Genomic DNA, 24,440 nt, shown 5'->3' on the forward strand with positions numbered 1-24,440 from the left:
GGCGAGGTTCTTGGTGCCTGAGCAGGGGGTATAGTGGGACAGCTTAGTTCCATGGGTGTGGTTGATGGGGTGGGGGAGGGGAAACAGTCACTGTCCCTCCACTCTGCTCCTGTGTCTAGTTAGATTTCATGTAATTTGAAAGGAATGTGGTAAGATTCAGTTGTCCTGTTGAATTTGTGAGAGATCGTTATTCACCCACATGGATTTATTGTCATACAACAGGATACTTGGCAAGTACGCAATGGGGAGGAGGAGGAGGGAAGAAGTTCAGAGGGAGGCAGAGAAGCAGAGAAGGTAGAAGAAGAGAGGAGGATCTGATCCAAACAAGCAAGTTACACCATTCACGACACACACTCAGTGTTTGAGAAATACTAGGGGCAGCTGGACCCCCTGCCTAAACACGTACCGACGCAGGGCATGATGGAAGGCCCCACTCACTCTGGCCCCACTGCAGTGGGAACCCTCCTGCCCAAAGGAGTGGTTTTTCCAGAGTCTCTGGCACACTGACACATGCATCCTCTCATAAGTGCAATACCTGCATGACTCTTCACCTCGCCCTGATTTATTCTGCATTGCTTTGGGGAAAATGTATTTAATTGTAGCCACTGCATGGAGTAATTCAGTAACTAAGACTGTGGGAGTCCCTCCTCGACCCCCACATAGATGTTGACAGATTTCATTAAAATTTTGATAGGATTTAAATTTCCATTTGGAATATGCAGAGAATGCATGGTACCTTCCCCTAGACCACAGCAAGAAAACTTCTGCTCATTTTTCTGGGGTCTGTGCTTTTTTCTTGCCCCTCAGCCAGCTCATATAGTCCAATGTGTTCTTTAATAGCCTCTGTTTACCACACACCTAGAATGCATGCAAATGTGTGCTGATCCCTTTGTAAATTCTAAAAACTAATCTGTGAACATCAGAAGGAAACGATGTCCACACTTCCGAAGAACTACCATTTTTTTCCATTTAGGACTCTAGTTCATAGCCCCAAGAGAATATTCTGTAAGTCTTTCTGTTCGGAAACATTCCTCTTATTTTCAGTCTACCCACATAGATGGATCATTTCCATCTTTTTTTACAGATGCCCTAAGGGCAGCACATTCCATGTTTTGTTTGTTTTTTTCCTTAAGGGACTTACCCTTTCCAAAGCTCTTTGATACGGAGTTCCCCTGAAGATGACAGGTGAGAAACATACCCCTTATTTGTAACACCATCTTCAGTGCCTGACGTACATCCTGCAATGCCAGCTTCCTTCACAGCTTTATTGTTTAACACATTGAGCTGCGCGGGGAGGACAGCTTCACACTAGTTCTAGGTAAGATGCCTGCCGCTCCCCTTGCACAGCTGCCTGCAGCAGGAGAGCTCGACACCTTCCTCCCCTTTCTCCCGTAGCCGTTTCCGGCAGTGACATGTGTCCTGTTGTAATGGAGAATTCTTTTTTTCTTTTTTTACAAAAATGCATTTTTTATCTGTAAGATGTAATTGTAAGTTCTGTCTAGTTTTCTCAGTTCAGAGAGGGACCGTGAATTCTAATAATCTATTTGTAAGAGCAGCAATCTGGAATTTAATAGCTCACTAGTATGGCCTTCAGTGATTAGTGCTATATTTGTTACAAACAGAAAGATCCAAATTGTTGGTTTTATATCAATCACTGCAGGTTTGATCATCATCACCAGCAATCTTATTAATAGAATGAATAGAATTCTCAGTGACGAAAAACATTTTTTGTGCTTTTTACTTGTTGAATCATAAAATTATCAACTGAAAATCTCTGGACCTATATCCATTCAGTGTCTACTTAAATACGATTTACCTCTATTTTATCATGAGCCCCTCCCCCGGTTTCCTCCCACGAATGTTCTGCCTCCCCTTGCCCCAGCATGTCTCTCTGTGACTAAAGAATTCTTCCAGTCCACTAATAACATTTCTTATTTCTGCACATCTAGGATGACAGTACGAGCCATAGTGACCACCAAGACCCCATCTCATTAGCTGTGGAAATGGCAGCAGTCAACCACACTATCTTGGCATTGGCCCGACAAGGAGCCAACGAAATCAAGACAGAGGCCCTGGATGATGACTGATCAGGGAGGTTAAACATGACAAGTTAACTTAGTTTAGACGTAGCACCTTAGCAGACTTTCCTCGGTCCTTAACATGTGTTCTTACAGTATAACTTGCAGTTTCTTGTATGTCAGGTAGCCATTAGGGTCTTGTTCTGTGAAGATGGCATGGTGCCCTCAGCCTTTGCATATACTCTCTCAGTATTAATTCCCAGTAAATAATAACCAACCAACCAACCAACCAACCAAACTTCCCTCTCCCAGCCCCCGAGGCTAGAAAATCTTGCTGCTCCGTCTTAGCATTCCAAGAAAGTGCTTCCAGGTATTTAGATAGCCCTCAGTTCTCAAATATTAGACTACGTGTAAAATCTTGGGTACCTTTAGATTCTTGTGACACTAGTCTGTACCCCCTTTTCCTTCCCCAAGACTGATAGGATGCAAGCTGAGGTCGTGGCACAGGAATGACAGACACCATTTGGGGAGTATCCACAGAGTCAAAGGAACACTAGAATCCCCACCTCAGCGTGAGGATAATTGATTTCCAGCTGCAATAAGCCGTGCCTCATTATAGCCACACTGTGGCTAGATTATACTTCTTTGGGTGCTGTGCTAAGAATGTCAATGGAAAAAGCCGATCTCAGATTTTGTTTGAAGTTAACATGCCTGACACAGACATCCTTTCCTCTCACAAGCTGTGTGACTTAGTAGATAAAATACTGCCTTCTGCCTTTGGGACCATGATTAAAAACAAAGACAAAAACCAAAAGTCATTAAAAAAAAAAAAAACCCAGCTTGAGAGCATTGGAAAAAAAAATATGAGCTGAATGTCTAATGGATGCTAAGTCCAGTTTTCAGAACCACTGTACATTCCACGGCACAGTTAGTGCCTGCCTGGAAAAGTTTTGGAGGTCATCGTGGAAGTTGCTTTGCCTCCTGTCAGTGTCCCCTTTCCCTGCTACCAAAAAAGTCTTTCAAGGATGGAGCTAAGGTCAAAAATGAGTGAAAAAACTTGCAGTGTTTGTATCCATTAAACGGAAGCCCCCTCACTCTTGAGAGGTCACTAGAGGACTTCATAGTGGGGTTGTGCTGCCTATCACAGATGCAGACACTTGCCCAGATAGGAGCAGAGAAAAGCAGGGGACGTTTCCTACTCACATTGTGGCTGTATGAGAACATGATGGGACTGCTTTGCTGTTCTCTTTACTCTGTCCTTGGAGAGGTGTGAAAAGCTGTATTGCTACAGGCAATTTATTTAATAATTGGAAGCCATATTGATAATGGATGTGGTAATATTTGTAAAGTTTAATCTACTTTAAGCGGCAGTAACTAATGGAATTTTTTTCCTTGATCACATATGTAGCACTTTTGTTACTTTTTAAAGATATTTATATTTGATAAATCTTTTTTTCATTTTGAGAACTCAAAATACCAAACAGTGAACTTGCATTCTAAAGTCACCCTGTGATCACCTTGTCATCTAGTAGCAAAATGATGAACTGTTCATGCATCAAAGAAAATTACATCTGCTGGCCTTGTATGAAAATGATCTCTTGGCATCCCGATTAAATGACACACTGTCACTGTGGGTAAGAGGAAAGAGCCTTCAATGTAGCAGCACAGGGTGCGCCTGAAAGAGGCACAACTGCTGTGGATTTTCTGCCTCGCTCCATCTCTCCTATGTATAATGAAGCCTTGTTTAAAGGGGCATGTGGGGCTGGATGTTAAGCACGGCTTCTTTTTGTCCATTACCTGAAAACAATTTCTAAGATAAAAGGAAGGTGCCATTTCCTTACCTCTTCACCCATCCTCCTCCACCAAATGTATTCAACTTAAAACTATGAGAGAGAGAGACTGAATGACCTTCCTCAGTTTTCCCTTTCTCATTCAGGAGATACTGAATATCCGCCAGTTTGTAGTTGGTTTCCTTCCACTTAAGGCACACGCTGACTGCATCATTTCCTTATCTGTTAATCCTGCTTATGTGAGTGTGAGGAAAGTCTTTGAGAGGGCATGAAAGTGCCACCTTATATATGTCTGTGACTTTAAAGAGCTATATGCAGGGCCTGGTCCCACTTTTGTCCATGGATTTCAGGGGGAAAAAATATATATACTTTTTTCAGCTTCCAAGCATTGAAGTGAAGTGGAGCCGTCTCTTCTGTTTTACTGTATTACTTGAACCAACAAATTCAAGAGTAGCATTTGTTATTCTCAGGAATGAGCCTCCCACCACCCCCCCCCCACCGACTCATATTCTTTCTTGGTTTATCTTTTTATTTCAATTAGGAGATTACATTCTCTTCCTTTCCTTTTATTTTGCTTAGAGGAAATGTAACATAGTCCCATTTTTGTGGAATTTTGACTGCTTATTCTCAATTGAATCAGAAAGTACAAGGAGACAGAAAAAATCCGCTCTGACAAGCCACATCCATGATTGATTGTAAGGAGATTATTATAATTGATAGCTTCTTTATCATGGGATTGCTAGTATCATTTGTACTTGCTGGTCTTTTTAAAGGAACAGACTCAAACTGTTAAGACAGCTGCAGTTTCTAAAGAAATACAAAGATTGCCGTGGATGCACTCAAAGGTTTCATTGTTTTAACACCTTTAAGGGAGAAAAAAAGCTTCAGAGAATAAAGGCAAGTTTGCATCCATGAAGGGCAGTACCCGACCCTATATGGCAATGTGGTAAAACTGAAAGAATATTTCTACCACTGCAGGAGAATGTCCTGGAGAGCTCAGTGGGAACAGGAGGAAGGCATCTTCCACCCACAGTTGTTCTTGTCATTGGAGAAGACCGCTGGCTGCTCTGAAGACCCACTGCCTTACATGTCACTTTTGCTTTTTCACCAAGAGTGAGAATTTACTTCCTTTGGGCCTAGATTTAAACCTGTTAGTTTTCTGTTTGTCACCAAGTTCAATTCTGCCATTTTGTCCAGGCCACCTTGGTTCTTGTAATGGTGTGTGGCGCTGCTACTGTTATATTTCTAGTGTCTTTAGGTAGTATATTTCTCTCTTAAGCTTTTTCAGGTTTTAGAGGTGGAATTAAAATAGAAACCCTAAACTTCCTTATTACTGAAGGGAAAGCAGCCAGGCTCTAAAAACTCACACTGTATGCTTCTTGGTTGTTCCGCCCCTCCCGTCGTACTTCACTCTCTCCTTCAGGCCCCAGGGGACTCCCGCAGGGGCTGTTCCTTCCTGTCGAGGAGGGCTTTCAAAGGTCTTTTGAAGTGGGGTGTGGGGGAACTTGCCAACAGGTATTCATATAATTTGTTATTTCTTTAAAAACACCTTAATTGAATTACTATGGTCAGATGGGTAAACTTTCCAAACTTTAAAAACACTGACACAGGGACCTTTTAAAATGGGTCATCTTGATGAGATCTCTGCCCATCTGTTGATAACCCTAACAGTGGATGAAGGCTGGGGAGGGCAACACCCTGCATTCTTATCTGAGTCCTTCAGTGCTATTCAGTTCCAAATGTTTTGATTTGTTTCAACAAAGTCTGTAATGTTGGAGTGCCCTTACAGCAATTTTCTTCACAATCAAAATCACAATCCTTTAAGTGGTTAATAAATGTAGTTGCCTTCCACTCACTTATGACTCTGGACAGTCCCCACCCCTGTCACTCACAAGGGCAGTCTTCCCACCCCACCCCCATATTCACATTCCCATGGCCCATCACAGGAAGAAGGAACCTGGGGCAGAGAGGAGGAAAATCATTAAGGCAGAGGTGTACACATCCAGTTCTCTAGTTCTTGGTAGATTTATGGTAGCAGCCAGTTCAGTGGTCACCACCACCTATGTTAGGTCCATGTATCCAGATATATTTTACCTCAAAGGAGATGACTGAAGAATTCACCAATATAGTTATTTCCTTTCTGCCTGTTTAACATTTGTCTTTAAGAAATATTGGCTTTAGAAACTTCTCCCTTGGATATCAACCTTCAGGCACCAAGTACAAACAGACTCATTGAATCAAGAGTCTCCAGCCTCATCCTGTGAATAGCTCCTCTTCTGTTTCCCTCTGACTAGGCCTTCAGCTGACTTCTTTGCTGGAATTTTCTAATCTTGTGACAGCAGGGAAAAGCTGGATGTGGTCCATCTCTTAACACAAACAGTCCTCCCTGTCTTGACCAGCTACGTATTCCACTGACCAGCCTCATCATCTCTGCCCTCAACAGTGGAAATGATCCCTTTCCCACAGATGTTCTCCCTCCCTCCTTCCCTTCCCCTTCCTACAAATGTGAACTCTTAAGTCTTTACTCTCTGGTCTTCAGAAGGGTTTGGTTACAAGCAGTCTTCCCATTTAATTTGTGGCTCTGCCTTTTAAAATTGTTTTTTGTCTTTTGTTGTTCAGAGAACGACCAGAGTATTTTCTCCCCAGTGTGTCCCAACAGATTCTTAGGCAATAATTTTTCTTGTTGATGATCCCGTGCTCAGTAGCACACTACATTGAAGAACCCTGGCCCTCACCATTGTGTGTTGGTTTCTGTGTTAATCTCTGTGATCTGAATCATGTCAGCGTGATGATAGATTTTGTCATTTTGTTGTGATTATTAGTAATGTTTTACTACTGTATTCATTGGGGCTGCGTTGAGACCAGCCAAATCCATTTATAGCTTTACTGAGCCGGATTGATTTGTCAGGATTTCCCAAGTGAAAGTTGGGCATATTGCCCAGCTCCTGCTGGTGGTATCTTTGGGGAGTGTGGGATGGGGTGGGGGAATGTCCTGGGGCAGGGGTGGGAATGACACATATAAGGCATTCCATTTTTTTTTTTTTTTTTTTTTTTGCTTGTGCTCATTAAATAGCAAGGGTGTTTGCTCAGGATTTGGGGATCAGTTGTCAGCCATGTTGAATTTGGCAAACTGAGCTGTGTGCCCTGAAAGCCCTCTTTTTTTTTTCTTCATTTCCATATTGTCCGACTTACTTCACCTAGGAATACCTGAGTTATCCAGTCCAGTGTTCCCTGATGAGAGTGGAAGATTTTCCTGGAGAGGCAGCTGTGCATGGCCAGGTCATCTGTCAGGATGTTGTAGTGGTGTGCGATCAGAGCAGAGGGCCTTTCTTTTCCTGTACTGTGCTCTACTTCCTTATGCATGCTTGGTTTCAAAGATGACCGCCACTTTAAAAGAAAGATTTCCTCACAGCTCTCCAGAGAACTATCATACTAAGGTGATAGGAAAGGCTTCTCGGATACAAGCCAACAAGTCAGTTTTCTGATTACAGAAACTCCTCTCACAGGTTATGTTTGGAAAGGCTGTTCTCCATTCCACTTATAAATTGAAAGTGATAAGCTACTGTCTTGTGATCTTGCAGGGCTAGTGGTTGACTCACTCATCTCTGAAAGGTAACTTTGTTCATATCTATGTATTTTCAAACCTGGAAGCTTGTAAATTGGAAGTTTCAGTATTAGCTTTATTATTCTTTCTTGGTGAGGAATAGAAATGGCAGCAAAAAGAAAGCCAACAATCTGAAAACTCCAGTCTCCTCTAACACTGGCTTTGTTTTAAATCAAGAGGGGAAGAGATACATGAGGGGAGGGAGGGAAGATATGCCGGCTGCCCTTTCTTATCTCAGTGACGTAGATGCCTCGGGATTATAAGCACGCGGATCACTGAACCTCTTTTTTGTCATTCTTCCTATGACATTTGTGGCAGAACTTTTTAGTTGATTCTGTTCACATGAAATGTGACAAGCATTTTTACACCATGAGACAGTTTACTACCCACATGCCACACCCATTGTCTGTCTCATCAGCCAGCCCCGTAACTGCACCCAGAGGGGTGCAGCTGCAGGGGAGCCGTGCCTTTCTCCTCTCCTGACACTCCTTTCACGTGGCAGGTTTGCAGGTTGGTTGGCCCTGGTCTGGACAGCTGTATCTGTGCCTGCTCGGCTGCCCTCCAGTTGGTCGGTGTGGCTGGCGTGGGCATGTACCCCCCGACTCGCACTTGAGAAGTCTTGGGATGCCGGCTCCCTCGACTCTATTTTCATTTTAAGTAAGAGTGGCTCTGTATAGCCATAATTAACTCTCAAATTCACATTGGTGTGCTGTGATCAAATGAAGGTTGGACTGAATCTTTTCAAATTGTAACCATGGTAATTGAGGGGGGTGGCATAGAATGAATATATAAAAATATAATGGCAATTGTTCTGAATGACTGAGTGTCCTCCTGACATGTAATTAGCTGTTTTAGCAGGATGTAGATTGGCATGGTCATAATTAAAAGAATTTCTGTCTTTTATGTGATTGGAAATGGCAGCGCTCCCATCCCCTGTTCCCTCTTAGCACTAATGCTCCCAAGAACATTTGGAACAGCAGCTCCGTAAACTAAAATAATGACATGGTGCTCGTGTTCTCCCCGAAGTGAAACAGCAGAATTTGGAGTTGTTTCAGCTTCAAAATGGAAGCCTTTGATTATTGTTCCCCATTTGACTTCTAAGTTCTTTGAAACTTCACTCAACATCCAGTTCCAACTTGCTCCACCTCTGGCAGAAACCACAGTCAGGACCCCAGAAGGAGCCCCTCTGACCGGCCCCCACTGCATTCCAGCCCATGGTCTGGCCAGCTCCGGGCCCTTGCTTGCCTAACTCGAGGACGTTGCTGCTTGCTGGGCTCTCTGGGATCTTCACATTTCCCTTGGTTGCTTGATATTTCCATTGCCGTCACTATCAGAAAGCATTTCCCAATCAGAAGTTTACAGAAAATTGAATCGAGGTTTCCTCATTGAATCCTAAGACTCAAAGCAGACAACATGACAGGACACACATAACTAACACAGGCTTTAAACAGGTGGAGGCGTGAATGGAGTACTGTTCACGACATTCTAAAGCTACTGGAGCACGGGACATGTGTCTGTACGCTCCTCTCACACCCCTTACTCGGCAGCTGCCCCACTCCCGCCGTTGCCGTTGCCGTTGCCGAGTCTTCCCCACTGTTCTGCTGTGCCAGTGTGAGCATCTCCCCGGCACTCAAGTCCATGTTCTCTCCCTCCCGCTCTTCCTCCTGTCTCTTCATCCTGTGTCTTCCATGCGCCCTGTCGCACGGGACATCATGTGGTCTTGATGCCGTACACAGTCCCTGACCGTGGCCCCCTACTCTTCTCCAGAAGTGTCACACTAGACAGGAGGTGCTGAGTCACCAACTCACCTTTCCCTAGAATGTGGGTTTGTTTTTTCTCCCCCATCACTTGCAGAGGTCTTTATTCAATTATATGATCAAGAATGAGTCTACAAGAATACCAGCACCAGACATAGTGCCAAATGGCCTTTTGTAAGCTGTTTCGTGCCCTTGAGGCTTGCACTTGTGCTGGGTGAGCCTGGGACCGTTAGCCTTTTCTCTTCTAGGTCTGGACACTCCGGGGTTGGTTAGGCTAGCCACTGGGGAGAATACAGCTCTGGCCTTTTTTCATATTTTGCTGCTTCTCTTTGTACAGATCTTTCCCCCTCCACATACCAAAAGGAATCCTAACCTAGTTGAAATGCTAGTTGCAATTCAGTTTCATGAGAATGCTGAAGTAGGCTGCTGATTTAAAATTTTCCTCTTCCCTGAAAATACACACACCTAGAGAATTTAGGGAAAGGCTCTTAGGGCTTGGGAATCTTATCTTTTCATTCCCCACAAAATACCTACAAAGAAATGTCTAGTATTCCCTCAGTATTCCTCCTCGTATAGGCTCTGAAAGCAACCTCATTCCCACCCAGCCCTTGCACACCGGCATTCAAGATCCATGCATGCAGTTGTTGAAACTGTTTTCTTTGGGATCCTATCTTTATGACAACTGGAATGATTATAGATTTATGACCTCAAAGAGTAGAGCATTCCTTTTCCTATTTTCCCAGCTGCTAAAATATGACTGTCTCCATTAGAATTTAGAATCTGTCTTAAGCTTAGAGATGGTAAGAGCTGACTGGATGAGTCTAATTCTATGATTTGTGAGACATGCATTAAAACCATCAGCAGAACATTCTGATGATCCACCTACACTCAAAGAAAACACAATTAACACCACAGTTAAAACCTTCCAATGGAGCCCCTGTCTTAGGGACCAAGGTATTAGAGGTGCTGCTTCAGGGATGGTGCTACTTCAAAAGAACTGAAGTTGGAGAGACACCTCCCTTCCCAAATGCTTCTGCAGGCCACTCTGGTGATTCAGAACACCCCAACCATATATTCCTTTACCAGCAGCGCCCACCCTTTTCCGTAACTCAGCTTACCAAAATCAGTGAGAATTGAGACAGTGCTTACCCATGAAATATGTGGTTTTTGAACAAAAACCCCAGAAGTTAGTTATTCTTATAGGAAACTAAAGATGCCACCATTGTAAATCATAATACTACAGAGACAAATGCACAGGTCTCCCGAGCACCTCAAAGTCAATACAGCCCATGTTTTCTGAGCACGTACTGTGTGCTGGGCACCGCGCTGGACATGTGTGCTGCCTCATGACCCGACACCAAGCAAGTCACCTTGCCCTTGGCAAGGCAAGTCTCCCCTCATTTCTTTCATTTCAGTAGGACATTCATCTTCAAAGAACAGACCACATAGGATGGTCTGCCCTCTCTGAACACTCACCTGGTTTGCTTTCTCACGCAGCAGTGCCAGGTAGCCTCCCAGGCGCACTGTGGCATCGCCCCCGCCTCTGTGAGCTGAACTCCCTCCGTGAGGGTCTGGACGCGAGGGCCCCTCCAGAGTCTTCCTCCTTGGTCAGTGATGAGGACAGGAGTGCAGGGAGGTGCTGCAGTGGTTGACAGGGTGGGAAGCCTGTGTGGCCGAGGGGAACTTGAACTCCGGCACCCCTTGCCTGCAGTTAGCCAAGGCAGAGACCAGGAAACCCTCTTGCGCTTCCCATCTTCTCTCTCCAGCTCTTGTAGCGCTACCCTGGCCGTTCCTTTGGGGCTCCTGCTGTGTTCAGGAGCATCTTGCTCGGCTAGCCCCTCCTCCTCTCTAGAAACCAGGGGTCAGGGGTTCTGGAATTAGATCAGTGTCTGCTCTGCCTCAGGCCTCCCTGCCTCCTCATGGGCCCTGACTGCGAAGAAATAACCGTTGCTGGAGACATATCTTGATTTGGGGTCAGCGTAAGAACTTTCTAGAACCCAGAATCCAGCCAAGGCATGAGCTCCTTTGAGGTAGAGGTCTGGTTCCTGTCCTGCCACATTTCACGTGGAACTGTGGTGACTGTTGTCAGGGACATTGAACAAGGGACATGGGTACCAAGCTGACTTGAGGACTCAGCTAACTAAAGTTCCCCATTTCTTCCCTCCTTCCCTTGTCTACCTCTTTTCCATCAAACATAAGTGGTCCTCTAGGGGTTGGCTCTCTCATGGTCTTTCTCTTCTGATCTGCTCTGCCCCGTCGTGGGCATCTTGGAACCACCTCAGAAGCAAGGCCACAGCTGTGGACTGGTCCTCGTGAGAGTCTCCCTGGATCCTCTGTACCTGTAATAGGTACACAGTTAGGTTATTATCCAACCTCCAATCCCCAAAAAGCCTCCTTAATTTGAAAGAGAAAAGGTATATGTGCCTTGCATTTTGTTATCGGTCCAGATTTTGCATCTGGTGGTGGCTGGGGTGCCATTGGGATTTTGGAATGGGAGCAGTTTGATTCCTCCCTCGGAAGGAACTCATGGCTCTCACAAACCAGTGTCTGTGGCAGTGACAAGTCACAGAATTTGTGTTTCAAGGCTTATTCCTTCTTCCCTTTAAGACTTTTTCAACTTCCTGTCACTTCGGGCCGAGTCTCAATTTCAGTCATGTTTTGTGGCTTCCTTTGAGCACAGAAACCTCTCCTTTTCTTCCGTTACTGGAACTAAGATCCCAGCATAAACTCGTGAGAGTCATTTTTCCACGTCATCATTCGTTGGAGCTATTAAGCCCAAACACAGAATGACATTAGTGTTATACTAATGTAAGCAGCAGCCACTCTGGTGATGTTCCATTGAACTCTTTTGTTCTTAAACCAGATTCACGGTGGGCAGGCACAGAGTTAGAAGAGTGGGCTGCAGGAAGACACGCGCTCAGCGGTGGCTGCTTTCAAGCAGCATTGTTTTTTGCCTTGAAAACCACATTTCATTATGTTAGAATCGGTGATCCCCTTAATACTGCATCTCTGAAAATGGGCACCATGAAACCAAAACCAAAGTTCTGGATGTGGGGGAGTGGAGCTTTTCTTTCGAAGCACTGGGAGCTTGGGCAGGGCGTCCCGACTGCCCCTCAGTTTTGCCGGAGCACTCGGAAGGGCCTCCTCTTTTCCTAGTAGTTGCCTCATGTTGACTCTAGAAAGCAAGTGTGTGCAGCCTGTGCCTCCCCGACCCATGGTAGGCGTCTAGATCAGGCCCTAGGAGCCTCCCCACCCCTGCCTCTTCTAGCCACTTCCCGGGGGGGCTGTAGAGCACAGTCACGGGAAGGCCTCTGCTGGGCCGAGTCTGCGGCCCCTGAGCCATCACAGCACTGGCGTCTTCAGACACACCCTGGCTGCAAGGCAGGACACTCCCCCTGCCGAGACACCATGTGCGTCATCATTGCCTCCCCTGGAAGAGCCCACAGCCTTCTATGACCTCCCCCCGGGCTCGCCCTGCCTTCCACGGCCATGGTCACGTTGGGTATGCAGTACCTTTCAAGGATAAATTTTTGTTTATGTTTTTTAAGTGCCTAAGCAAGATACAGACCTCTGGAACCTGCCAGAGTCGGCCTATGCCCTGTCCCCATCCCTCCCCACCCTGCACTGGCCCTTGAGGGTGGGCACAGGGCGGCTGCCCCTCTCCAGTGTCCCTGGCGTTCTGCAGGCAGAACAAGGCAGGGACAAGCTAGCGGGAGAGATCGCTTCACAGCCACATCAGGCTGGCTTTGTCACTGTTTTCCAGCGTTTTCTTTAGGGCCGTTTCTGTTTGTTTATGTGGTTTGGTCTTGGTTCATAGAGAATTTAAGAGTCTGCTTAGGGAAATTTCAGTAGCCACTAAGAAGACAGGAGAGCAAGACAGCCTCAGAGCAGCATTCCGGCTCTGGCTTTGGTAGGAGTAGGAAATGTGTCCACATCCAAGAGGGCGAAGCGTCGAATCATCCTAGGTCATGAGCCTGCTGACTCACCTGCCAGCGTGAGCCACCGAAGCCCCAGCTGCGTTTCCGAGCCCTCTCTGCCTAGACTAGAGGGATCAGGGTGTCTGCTCAGGAGAGCTTGGGAAAGCCAGCAGTCAGGCGTTCAGATCCAAAGTGTGTCTTTGGAAATGAGTGTGAGTGTATTTGTTTCTTTTTTAAAAAATAAGTCTGACCTAAATACGGGGCCTTTATTCTGTGATGGGTATACGACAGATTATTTTGTGACTGCACTCTGTTCAAATCACATCACTAAGCAGCGCTGAGATGATTTTGTTGGTGCATTAAAAGGTTTTGCAACATGGAACAATCCATACCCAGGCACTTTATTTTCATTAATAATCCAGCATTTTTGTTCAGACAATGTAATAACCCAAACACTGGGTATTCATATTTGACACATGGGCAAACTTGCCAGTGGAATGGAATTGTGACCTGATAGAGAAGGGAAGGCAGGCTGACGAAGGTGATCGAATGGGAGAACAGTGCTGTGGTGATCATGAGAATGAGGCTTTTCTGTAGCATGTAAACCAAACCGGACCCTTGGCAGTTCGTCGTCCCTCAGTTCTCCAGATGCTATTTTTTGCAGGTTCTACCAAGTGCTTGTTGATTACCCTAGTTGTAATTATCTAGGGAAGAGATGAATGTAAGTGAGAGTGCAGAGCACTGGGGAGGGTAACAGTGAAATGCAATTAGAGGCAGCAAGAGAGTCCTAGTCTGTTCTCACATAACCGGACTTGAACGCTCCAGTGCGAGCAGAGTGCTGGGGGTGGATTCCACTGCTGAACCACGGCAGCTTTGCTTTACTCTTCAGCATGGGGGTGGTAACTAGCTGCACAGCAAGTTATGAAATGGAAAGCAAGCTTAACAGCTGTAATCTCATCGGATACCCTGGAGCAGATGCCTTGGGATTGCCTGAAGTGTTTAGCGTCCACCAAATAGTTGAGTTTCTAAGATGGGCCATGTGGGATCCCTGCCACACGGGTGTGGGGGCAGCGCGCTCCTCCCTGCCTCGGCTGCTGTGTGTCTTAGTCTTCGTGTTTCCCCTTGGCGTCTCCTCTGGTCCCTGTCCATCTTGTGCACCATGTGTCCCTGAGGGCGAGTCACACCTGTGTCTTGAGTCTGCTGTAAGGTGTTCAGTCTACCTCAAGGGGTCATCATGGTAAGCTCTATCCCACGGCATCCTCCGTCCATCACCACACACACTGGAATGTATCCCCGCCGCCCTGCCCCTTCGATAACCTCCTGACCCTGTCTTTCCTATAATCACCACAAACTCCTAGTGCAAATTGGATGCTGCTTTAAATGTGAAAACAATTGTTCAAAAGCTATAAAACCTGAATGAAAGCTGAAGCTGAATTTATAAGCCTTGTTGCATATGAGCCAAAAGTGCAAAAAGCTCTATATAATGAACTAACCTGCCACTCGTATAAATATAAATATATATAAATATATTAAAATCAGACTGTTCTACAAAATTGTGTATTTGTATTTTTGTGTACGTACAATTTTCTGCTAAGCAGAAGGAGGATGTAGTATAGGATGCTGTGAGAAGAGATTTGGTTTAATCCTATTTCTTTGTTACTTATTTTTGTTAACATCAGATGCCTGTCTTTGTCTTATATGTGTATGACACTGTTTGGAAAGCTGCAGTATCTCTCTTCCTGAGGTCCAGAGGCCATTAAAGAATAAACATGGGGCTTAGAGGTGTCTTGGCCACCAAACACAGGTAAGCCAACAGAGTTCGGCTCCCGTACGTGGTGTGGTGGGACCTGGGGCCTGGAGCCACTTGTACTCCTGGGGTGGGACTGAGGGAGGGAAAGGGCTCCCCCACTTCAGGCTGGTCACTGTATGTTGACTTCCCTCTGGGAAGCAAAATTCCACTTGTAAAAATCAGCTTCCAAGACAAAAGATGATCTGATGTCACTTCTGGATCACCAGGAAGGGACACAGGATCTCTCTGAACTTTGGAACAGACCCTCATATTCTGGGGCCAGAAGTTTGCCCAGAAAGCAGCAGGTGGCTCTGCCTGGCTGTAGAGCCCAGCTCATTGGCTGTCCCTGGGCTTCGTCTCCCTCTTCCAAGTAGTTGCTGCCTTTCTTCAGATCAGGTTACCACAATGCCTCCCCGCTGCTGACACTTCATCCCCCACACCTCCAGCCCCAGTTACCTGGAGCTTCTCAGAACCCACTTTGCCGGTGCTAAAACACAAGAGGGGGTGAAAGTGGCTGCCAGTAATGGCCAGAAACCAACCACCAGAGGCCAGGCTGAAAGACAAGCTCCGGGTGTCCAGGGGCTGACGGGCCAACCATGTGGCAGGTCCCAGGCCCCACCCACTGCTGCCATCCGCCTCTGAGCTCCACAGTGGTCCCACTAATGGGAACCTCCTCTAGGGAGAGTGATACTGCACCTTCACCTGTAGGACTCATATTTATAACAATGTGTAATGGCTGTAGCAAAAAGCCCTTGTTTCTAGATGTAAATGGTCAAAGAAACAAGCGCTGTATTGTATTGAATAAAATAGTTCAAATGAGTCCTGTATCATTGTATCTCCTATTCTGGATTAGTGCCTTTTGGACAGTAGACTGTTCTGTAATTAAAATGTAGTATACTGCTTTTTTGTACAGTTTTGTTTTAATAAAACTTTTTTTTAATTTGTGTTTATTTTAGTATTGTACCTATTAGAGAATAAAATGTATAACTGAATACAGACTGACTGGGATTTCTTTGGATCAAAGTGATCATTTGGGAAGTGACTGACCCAAACAAAGAGAAGTGTTCCATTTTGAACACTGGTCCCTTTGTGCGTTTACAATGACTGTAGAAGGCTCCCGCGGACTGCTGCATGCCACCTAAGAGGGCAACACCAAGCCAGGAAAGCCCCTCTATACGTCCCACTCCCTGACCCTCCAGCCTGTGTTTGGCACATGTCTAGATGACACCAGGAGAGGCTGTGCCTTCTGGGAGTCCCCAGACTGCACCCTCAATATGGCACATGCCCACCTGGCCTGCCTTCTCCCCACCATCTTCAAGCTACACGATCACAAAGATCTGGCCGCCCCTAAAACCATCAGGATCCTAGCAGCTCTCCCTGCACTGGGAGTGCAGCCTCTGACTTACGCCGAGCAGCTGAAGCCCATGCAGCTTTTCTCTTCCATTCCAGGCCACGCCCTGAGCCTCATTTTCTTAAAAGAGCTCTGTCTCTCTTGGGGCCGCACCTTCAGCAGTAAATAAAAAACACAGTAAATAAAGCCAAGCTTTCATTATTGGTTTTCTCTAAAGGCTTCCATTGGTTGGCATCAAATTCTTAAGCAGGACTCGAGGACAAGGTGCCCCGGCCTCCCTCTCCCTTCTCAGGAAACCTAAGACACAAAGGGTGTGTCTTCTTCACATGCATCACGAGAAAAGATTATGCAAAATTTTCAGCTGCCGCAAACGCTGTTGAAGTTGCCAAGTAGAGGCGGGGAGGGGTTCGGGGTTGGGGTGTGAGGGTAGGGGCCAGCCCTGAGGACATCCCCACCCATGTTCCCCTTTCTTGGCCCCAGATTGCTATTTCTGCTTAAGCAGAAGCGCTGATGAACCAACCTTCCCACAGCCCACCCAACCCTTCTCCATGCGTACCACACAGCCCAGACATCTCCCGACTGCCCTGTGTCCTCAGAGCACTCTAGGGCCAACACCCTCAACCCCCCAGGCCCTCCTGGGTGCATCAGTGCCACCCTACCATGGCACCCATCATGACAGCTTGCTTCTGTACACTCCATGAGGATAGGCACAGGGTATGTGAATGTTAGTTAAGTGACTGACAGTGAGTGGAAGGAATGAACTGGGTGTGACATCCATTAGAGCCCATTTCAGGGTCTGGGCAACTCTGAAAAAACCACACAGCCTTGGGCAAGCAAAAGACATCTCATTGAGTTGCAAGATAGTAGTAGCTTGAAAAATAAGATCCACTCTAGGTGCTATATCAATTCTATGTTCAGATTCCTGCCTCATTCAGAGCAGGGCATCTCCTGCTGCCAAATTCCTGTCATTATTCGGCAGCGCTTGTCTCCAAGCATTCTTCTGCACTGAGGAATGTAAACCAGCCCTGCCCGGCTGTGCTGGCTGATGGACAGCTCTGGTCAGCCCTCAGAGTGGCTGAGCCCTCCACTTGCAAGTGTATTTCATATCCAAGGGCCGACTGATTCGCTGGCATAGCAAGAAAAGCTTTACACGGGGCCACAAGCACCTCTGCGTCCTTGTGGGAATGTGCACTGGCTGCCGGCATCCCTCACTGGTACTGGACTGGGGCCTTGTGGCTGAGTGGGAATCTACTGGCGAATGGAAGGAAGCCAAGTCATCTTCCCTGGCTCGAAGGCTGGACCCAGCATCCTCGGTACCATTCTAGGCCCACGCTGGGCACAGCTGGGCGGGGTGGCTGCAGAATGCAGGCCTCATCAGCGAGCAGGGCCAGGCAACACCAATGTCAGCCCCACAACCATGATCCCCCGCTTCCCAAAACACCTCGTTACAGAACCCCTCCCCCCGCCAGAGGCTGCCCACCTCTGCAGCAGGGGAAAGAAGTCCTCTCACCCCAGTTTGAGGGGAGAGGGGAGGTCCAGTGTGGGGACTAACACGAAGGTCACAGCAGACAGTGGAGTCATGCCTGAGAGCCAAGGAGAGTCCCTACCAGGTCACCTGTCTCCCAGTAGCACCACTTACCTGGGGTCGAAGGGCCCCAGAAAGTTTCCATGGTTCCTGGCTTCTGTAAGGGGCTGAAGTCCAAACAAGGAAAGATGACTCGGAACCGGGGGGCCTCCCTGGGCTCTTAAGTCCAAATCATGACGAGTTCAGCCTCTGAAGTCCATGGGCTGGGGAGGCGAGCACGGCCTGCTGCTGTTCCCCGATCCTCCTCCTCCCAGTCTCAGTCTGGAAAAGCCCTGCCACCACCTTTGCTGAGAACAAGGCCACACCATGACAGGATGACCTGCCAGGAGCCCCAAAACCCTATGTCGGGGTCAGGGGAAGGAGAAGCAACAAGACTGGCCTCAGACATGATGCAGGTGAGAAATGGTCTGGTTTTATTGAGAAGCTGTTGGTCATTTGATGGAAAGACATATATGGTACAAAATTACAGGTGGTTTAGTTCATTACATGATACAAATCATTAGAGTCTTTACAAGTCATTAGAGTCTTTGGATTTTTTAAACTCCCATTTACTGTGTACCAAATCAATATAATCACGGAATCAAAGTCACTTCTTTATATGTGAACTCTTTGCATTTACACGAATCCACACATAGAGAAGCTGTTCCAAGACCCCCCAACACCATTAGTGTCTGCAGCCCACCAGGAAGGCACCACAGACTTTGTGGAGAGAAAGATGCTTTGGGGTTCAATGGGTCAGTATCTTGGGCAGGAAGCACAGGGTGACTCCCGTCTTGTGTGTGTGCGCACAGCCACCAACACACACTCTCAGGACTTCCTGTGTCACATACAGGGAACTTTTAAGGCAAGAGGAGAAAATGCTAGGAAGTAACGGGGGATCAGAACTCCTCCACCTCTCAGGCTCCAGCAGTCACATTCCCAGCTCCGTTCTCTTGTTGAACCTTGGTAGGCCCAGAAATATCTTCCCCCTCCTCACCTCTGCCCTCCTGCTCCCTCTGGTCAGGCCTGGGTACCCAGGAACCCAGTCACACACCTGCCCCCTGTCCCCTCTGCTGCCGGACGCAGTGCCCGGGGCAGAAGTGAGCCTTCTCACCCTGGAGCCTCAGTCCTTCATAAGGGCCCGAGGGAAGTGGCGGGGTGGGGCCAGGGATGTTCTGGGCACACAATGGGGAGGCAGGGCCCCCAGAAGCATCCCCCACCCCCATCTGTGACAGCGCCACGTGTGCAGTTACTGCCCTTCCCGGCCTTGGGTGCCATCTGCGGGCCGACCCACACTAAGGTGCCACTCCTGGGGCCTTCCAGGAGCGCATCGGGAGTTCTAAGGCGGGTGGGCGGGCAGGCGTTCTTGGGAGGTGAGTCCGCTGGTCAGGGAGGCAAGAAAGAAGATAGAAGACGGAGGCCAGCCCGCCCTGGCCCACCACTCTGGAGACCGCACCTCCTGCCTGCCAAGTGCTGGCCCGGGGTCAGCGGGGCTCACTGCCTGGGTGACCACGTCACTGCACATCCCTCTTTCCCAGCCACAAGCTGACATTAGTCCACACCGAGAAGCAAGAGTGAACAGGGCCTGGGCCCAAATCCACCTGCTCAAGTCAGGAACTCTGGCTCGTTCTACTCCACTGTAAGTCAAACCGATGGTAAAAAGCACGACACACACGTCCCCCAGGACTTTCCCAAGATGGTGCTACAGGAGGCCGCTGCTGGGTGGATGGCTCAGCCACCACAAAGTGCCAGGTCCCACCCACGCTGCCCGTACGCCACCATTCCCAGAGCGTCCCCACTACACGGCCCAGGCGTTTGCCCTCAGGGCAGCAGCAGTGCTGGCCTCTCACCCAGGCCACAGTGACACCAGCAGACCCAAAAACAAACTTCTCAGCGAAACAGGTTTTAAAAAGAAAGCCGCTGTGCTGGGAAGCGGGTTGAGTTAAAGGGCAAGGCAGAGGTGACAGCTCTTCATCCAGGGACAGGTGCCACAGGGTTCCCTCAAAATCGGCTAAGGAGAGGGAGAGCCCTGGAGGAGTGCCTCCCCCCAGGGGCCGGGCCCTCTGCCAGCCCGGCCTCAACCTTCGTGTCCCTCGCCAACTGGGGAGAGAAAGACAACCTGTCCTCGCAGCCAGGGCTGGGACAGGCCCACCATGGAGACTACTCTGTTGGCGCCTTCAAGTCCCTAGAGAACCAGAGCCTTCCGCAGCACTTTCTAGATGTTGACTAAATGTGAGAACTAGAAACCAGCTCCAAGAGTGGCTGTGTGAATCTTGACCCAGGACTCCTGTCCCTAGATTGGTGGCCTTCCACACATAGACGCTAACCCCCATCCCACAAACCTGGCACCAAAGGCTCTGGGAGCATAAGTGCCCCAGCAAGGAGGTGGAGGCCACCCCGGAAGCTTCCGGCTGTCCTGCCCGCACCATGCACGGTGGGCCTGGGGGCGTGGCTGCTGTGAGGGTCTGGAGACAAACCAGCACACTCCCTGTACCAGCCCAGCCGCCAGGCCCCAGCCCCACACTCTGAGAGTCTGGGAGTTGCCAAGAAGTTAAAATGACCCAAAGACCTTCCTAGAAACCAAAAGTGCACCAAATAAAGTAGCAATGCCTCTTCCTTTGTCACCGACTACAGAAGCACATCATTCTCCCAGGTTTTTGCTCTCATCCAAGTTAAGAGTAAGGCCACCGTGGATCCGCAATAGAGGGATGTGAGGAGGGGGCTTTATCCTCTGCCGTCCCCAGGACCCTCCACCTGGGCAGGAGGCCAGCAGCTCTGCAATGGCCAGAGAGGCTGCAACGTGCAAGGCAGGCCCTGGGCCCCCCGACACAGGCAGACGACGATTGCGGCTCGCAAATGATTTCGGATTTTGAAAAAATAAATATAAATAAATACATTCCAAGCCTTCTGTGAAGGGAATAAACGGCAAACATAAGAGACTTTCCAGGTGTAAAGATGCCAAAACATCCACAGAGAAACCGCTAAGAAACCCTGGCAGAGGAGGGATGGGGGGGCTCAGGCCCTCGTCCCCCGTCTGGGGCACCAGGACCATCTGCCAGAGCCCAGGGCCCTCCAGAGGCACTTGTGGAACCTGGGACCAGGGTGGGAGGCTGGGGGGTCCCCCAGAGGCACTTGCGGGAAACTGGGACCAGGGTGGGAGGCTGGGGGGTTTGCGGAGTGAGCCAGGACATCCTGGTTGGGTGGGGGGGTTTGCCCTCCAGTGGGGAGGAAAGGCACTGGTTACAATTATGGTTTAGGTTAAGACATTAGTGGGGCCACCAGAATGGAAATGATAGAACGAGCAACATAAGGCCCCAGGCACAGGCACACAGCAAGATCACCAGGCGCTGCACCACCCAGGGTCTCAGTCCTAGCATCCCCCAGCCCCTGCGGGCACCCAGAACCTTCCATCCACCTGAGGAGGCACAGTTGAGGCCCCCACTTTACCCGGGTACAGAAGGAACAAAGCTTCCAGAGGCCCAGGGAGGTCACCAGCCCTGTGTCGTGCAAAAAGCATTCATCGCCCTGCCCCTGGGGAAGGGGCCACCGGGCTCCTGGCTCCTCAGGGCTGTCACTGGCAGGGCTCAAAAGGGGCCGGGCACCCCCAGAAAAGTTCGCCCTAAGGCAGCGGCTCAGCTGGCCCAGGATTTCCGGTTCTCAGGGTTCTTGTGGCTCCTGTCGGCCTTGGCCAGGGCAGCTGTCAGCGAGGCCAGGTTGGTGGCGGAGCCCGAGAGGGTGGCGCTCCGGCGGGCCTCGGGGGCACCCAGCCGGAGTCCTGTGCTGCGCCGCCGCACAGGGCCCGTGGCCCTGCGGACCCGGCTGGGCCTGACCAGCAGCCCGTAGCCAGGGTTACACCTGAAGTACTGCTTCCCGCCGATGGAACCGTCATTCTTACCTGCGGGGGAAGGAGAGGGTGATATGGAGGGCAGCCCAGCTGCAGACGCCCCCCTGAACCTCCCTTACCTCTGCAGAGGTCATGTGCCCACACTGCCACCCCCCGGCACAGGCCCTACACAGCCAGCACTCGGACACTGGCCATTGTCTGGCAGAGACTGGCTAAATGAATGTGGCCAGGGCCTGGGGTGACCGCCTCCCAGGACAGTGAGCAGTGGTGACCAAGGATGCACAGCCCCAGTCCTGCAGCCTCAGGTAGGAGGTGACAGGCCTTGGGGGCCCTGGGGAGTGCCTTGTGGAAGCACAGGTGCAGGCCAGCCACTAAGGCACAACTGGCCCGCCTCGTGCGGGAACAGACCCTTCTCCATCTGGACCCAGGCCTCGGCTGGGTGGCGGGAGAATGGTTCTTTTGCTTAATCTATGAAATGGAAACTGGCAAAACTGACAAATGAGGGCGAGTCAGAGGCCAGCGAGATGTGTCCGGATGGGGTGAGGAAGAGCCTCCTGGAACGGCAAAGGGGAGATGCTCTAAGGTGAAGGATGAGAAAACAGAGCCCAGGGAGTGCAGAGGGCGGGGGAGACCAGAACAAAAGCAGGAACAGCCATGGCGATGGGGGGATGGGTACAGGATCTTTGTAGCCAAAATCATCAGGAATTTTCCATGCCCTCTCCAGGGACTAGCCCTGCCCCCAGCCTCACCCCTGCAGGCCCAGCCGCTCCTGCAGCTTCAGCCAAGCCGCTGCCTCCCGGCCCCTCCCTCTCCTGCTCGGACCCTGTCCCCTCCCACGCCGGCCACGTTCCTGCTTCCCCAGACCCCCGGCACCACCCTGGAGCCCGGAGTGCCCGGTACCCACCTGAGGGCAGGTCGAGCTCCACGCCGACCCACGTGCCCTCTTGGAAGTCGGCGGGCCCCACGTATCTCACCACGCCCGTTTTGTGGGCGCCCACGGTGACGAACTCGCCCTCTCGGAGCCACTCCGGGACCTCGTCAGCTTCCTCGGAATCAGAGGCCAGGGCCTGTCCCCCGGCGCCCGCGGCCGGCGCATTCCCCTCGGCCCCCGGGGAGCAGCCGGGGTCCCCAGCCAGCATGCGCGAGAAGGAGCGCAACTCCGAGGCCCGCACCCTCCGGACGCGGAACGGGGAGCCGGGCGCCGGGGCCTCAAGGTCGGGGCGCTCCCTGCCGGGGCTCACGAGCTGCTGGGGGCCAGGGGGCTCCTCGGCGGGGACGGCCGTGGGCGGTGGGGGGTGGCTGATGGGCGCCTCGGGCTCGGCCTCAGGGGCGGTGGGCATGGACCCCGGCGGGGCCGCAGCGTCCAGGCCGGGGCCCAGGGCGTCCGACAGGGTCGCGGTGGAGACGCTGTGGGAGAAGTACCCGCTAGAGGCTTCACTCAGGGGGCTGGGGGGCCCGTCCTGTGCCTCCGGAGCCGGAGCCGGGGTGACCGCTGTGACAGCTACGACAGGCGGCGGGGAAGGCACTTTGGCAGGTTTGTCGCAGATCTTCAAGGCCGGGGCCCCCATCGTCTGCACCAGCACGTCAGGGCCCATCTCCGGCTGAGCCTGCAGCAGGACAGGGGGAAGCAGGGGCTGAGAACAGAAAACTTTCCAACACGAACCAAGCAGGCAGCTTTGACTTGGAAAAGAGCATGAGGCCAGGGGCAGTGGCTCAGCCTGTAACCCCAGTGCTTATGGAGGGCAAGGCGGAAGATCGCTTGAGCCCAGGAGTTCAAGAACAGCCTGGGCAACATAGTGAGACCCCATTTCCACAAAATAAATAAATAAAGAACATGGCTGGGACCCGGCCAGGCCCTGGTTCCCACACTGGTTCTGCCACTTAGGGCTGCATGGCCCTGGCTTCCAAAGTGATAAAGGTTGAAGGGCCGACGGTGCACCCCGCAGGCCCTGTGCTGTGTGCCCAGGCTCAAGAGCACTGACCATGGCCACAGCCCCTGCCCCATCTACTTTTTACCTTTCATACAAAATAGAATCCAGGGCCTGCCATGCAGGGCCAGCACGCTACAAAGACCAAGGCCCCTCGCCACAGACGGCAGCACACGGTAGGTGCACGCTAAAACCGTGCTAGGGCTAGTTAGCTTTCCTCCCATGGAGACAAAGCCCCTGCCCACCCCCAACCTCACGAAGAGACTGAGCCACTAAAGAGACCAGAAGAGCACTTTTTTGTCCGGCAAAACCTAAACAATGATCTCATCGGAGGACCGGAACACACTCAGCACAGCCTGGCCAGCTCAGGCACCAACAAGGAGCCACGGGCCTGCAGCCTGGCTGGGCATCCCGAGCAAGGCAGCAGGGGGATGAGGAGGCGGACGAGGAGGGGACAAAGGCTCCCTGTGGGCCGTGGCCCTTTCTCTCCAAGGCTGCTGCTCTGGCTGCTATGGAAAGCAGGTGCCATGTCAGGGGCTGGGGGTGCCTCGGACCCTGGAGAGAGGCCAGGAAGCAGCCCCCAGGGAGAAGCCACCAAGTGAGGCCAGCAGCTCTCCTCATGTCGGTCACTCTGAGTCACCCAGGCAGAGGACACACACACACTCAACGCCCACATCTCATGGGGGAGAGCAGCCACCGCTTGCCCAAATCCTATTGTTTCTGGGGTATTCTTTCATCTATAACTGAAGCCATGTGAAGAGGCTGCCAGATCATCTTTCTATTCCTATTCACAGTGACCGAAGAAAAGAAGGCAGGAACAGGGAATGAGATTGGTGGGGTGGAGAGCACTGCTATCCAGAAGAAATATGTTTTCCGAT

At 50.2% G+C, this 24,440-nt stretch overlaps 2 protein-coding genes across 31 annotated transcripts in view; one reads left to right on the forward strand and one right to left on the reverse strand.

The window, feature by feature from the left end:
• The window catches only part of HMBOX1 (homeobox containing 1), a 174,977-nt gene extending 159,106 nt beyond the window's left edge, over positions 1 to 15,871 (forward strand). For 12 of the 25 annotated variants that reach the window (XM_019032357.4, XM_055348330.2, XM_055348328.2 and 9 more), the window contains one exon: positions 1,950 to 15,871. In XM_019032357.4, coding sequence (XP_018887902.1) covers positions 1,950 to 2,087 — 138 coding nt within the window. In that variant the 3' untranslated portion in view covers positions 2,088 to 15,871. Of the gene's footprint in view, positions 1 to 222; positions 328 to 1,133; positions 1,186 to 1,949 lie in introns of all 25 variants that reach the window. The other 13 variants (XM_055348325.2, XM_055348324.2, XM_019032356.4 and 10 more) reach the window with 3 other exon arrangements.
• Positions 15,872 to 18,201: 2,330 nt separating this feature from the next.
• KIF13B (kinesin family member 13B) overlaps positions 18,202 to 24,440 on the reverse strand; it is a 225,690-nt gene continuing 219,451 nt past the window's right edge. For 5 of the 6 annotated variants that reach the window (XM_055348316.2, XM_004046843.5, XM_055348315.2 and 2 more), the window contains 2 exons: positions 22,539 to 23,241; positions 18,202 to 21,685 (listed from right to left, as the gene is read on the reverse strand). In XM_055348316.2, coding sequence (XP_055204291.2) covers positions 21,423 to 21,685; positions 22,539 to 23,241 — 966 coding nt within the window. In that variant the 3' untranslated portion in view covers positions 18,202 to 21,422. Of the gene's footprint in view, positions 21,686 to 22,538; positions 23,242 to 24,440 lie in introns of those variants that run through there. The other variant, XM_063709170.1, reaches the window with a different exon arrangement.

Source organism: Gorilla gorilla, chromosome 7 (genome assembly GCF_029281585.2).
Source record: "Gorilla gorilla gorilla isolate KB3781 chromosome 7, NHGRI_mGorGor1-v2.1_pri, whole genome shotgun sequence".
NCBI classification, from domain to species: domain Eukaryota; kingdom Metazoa; phylum Chordata; class Mammalia; order Primates; family Hominidae; genus Gorilla; species Gorilla gorilla.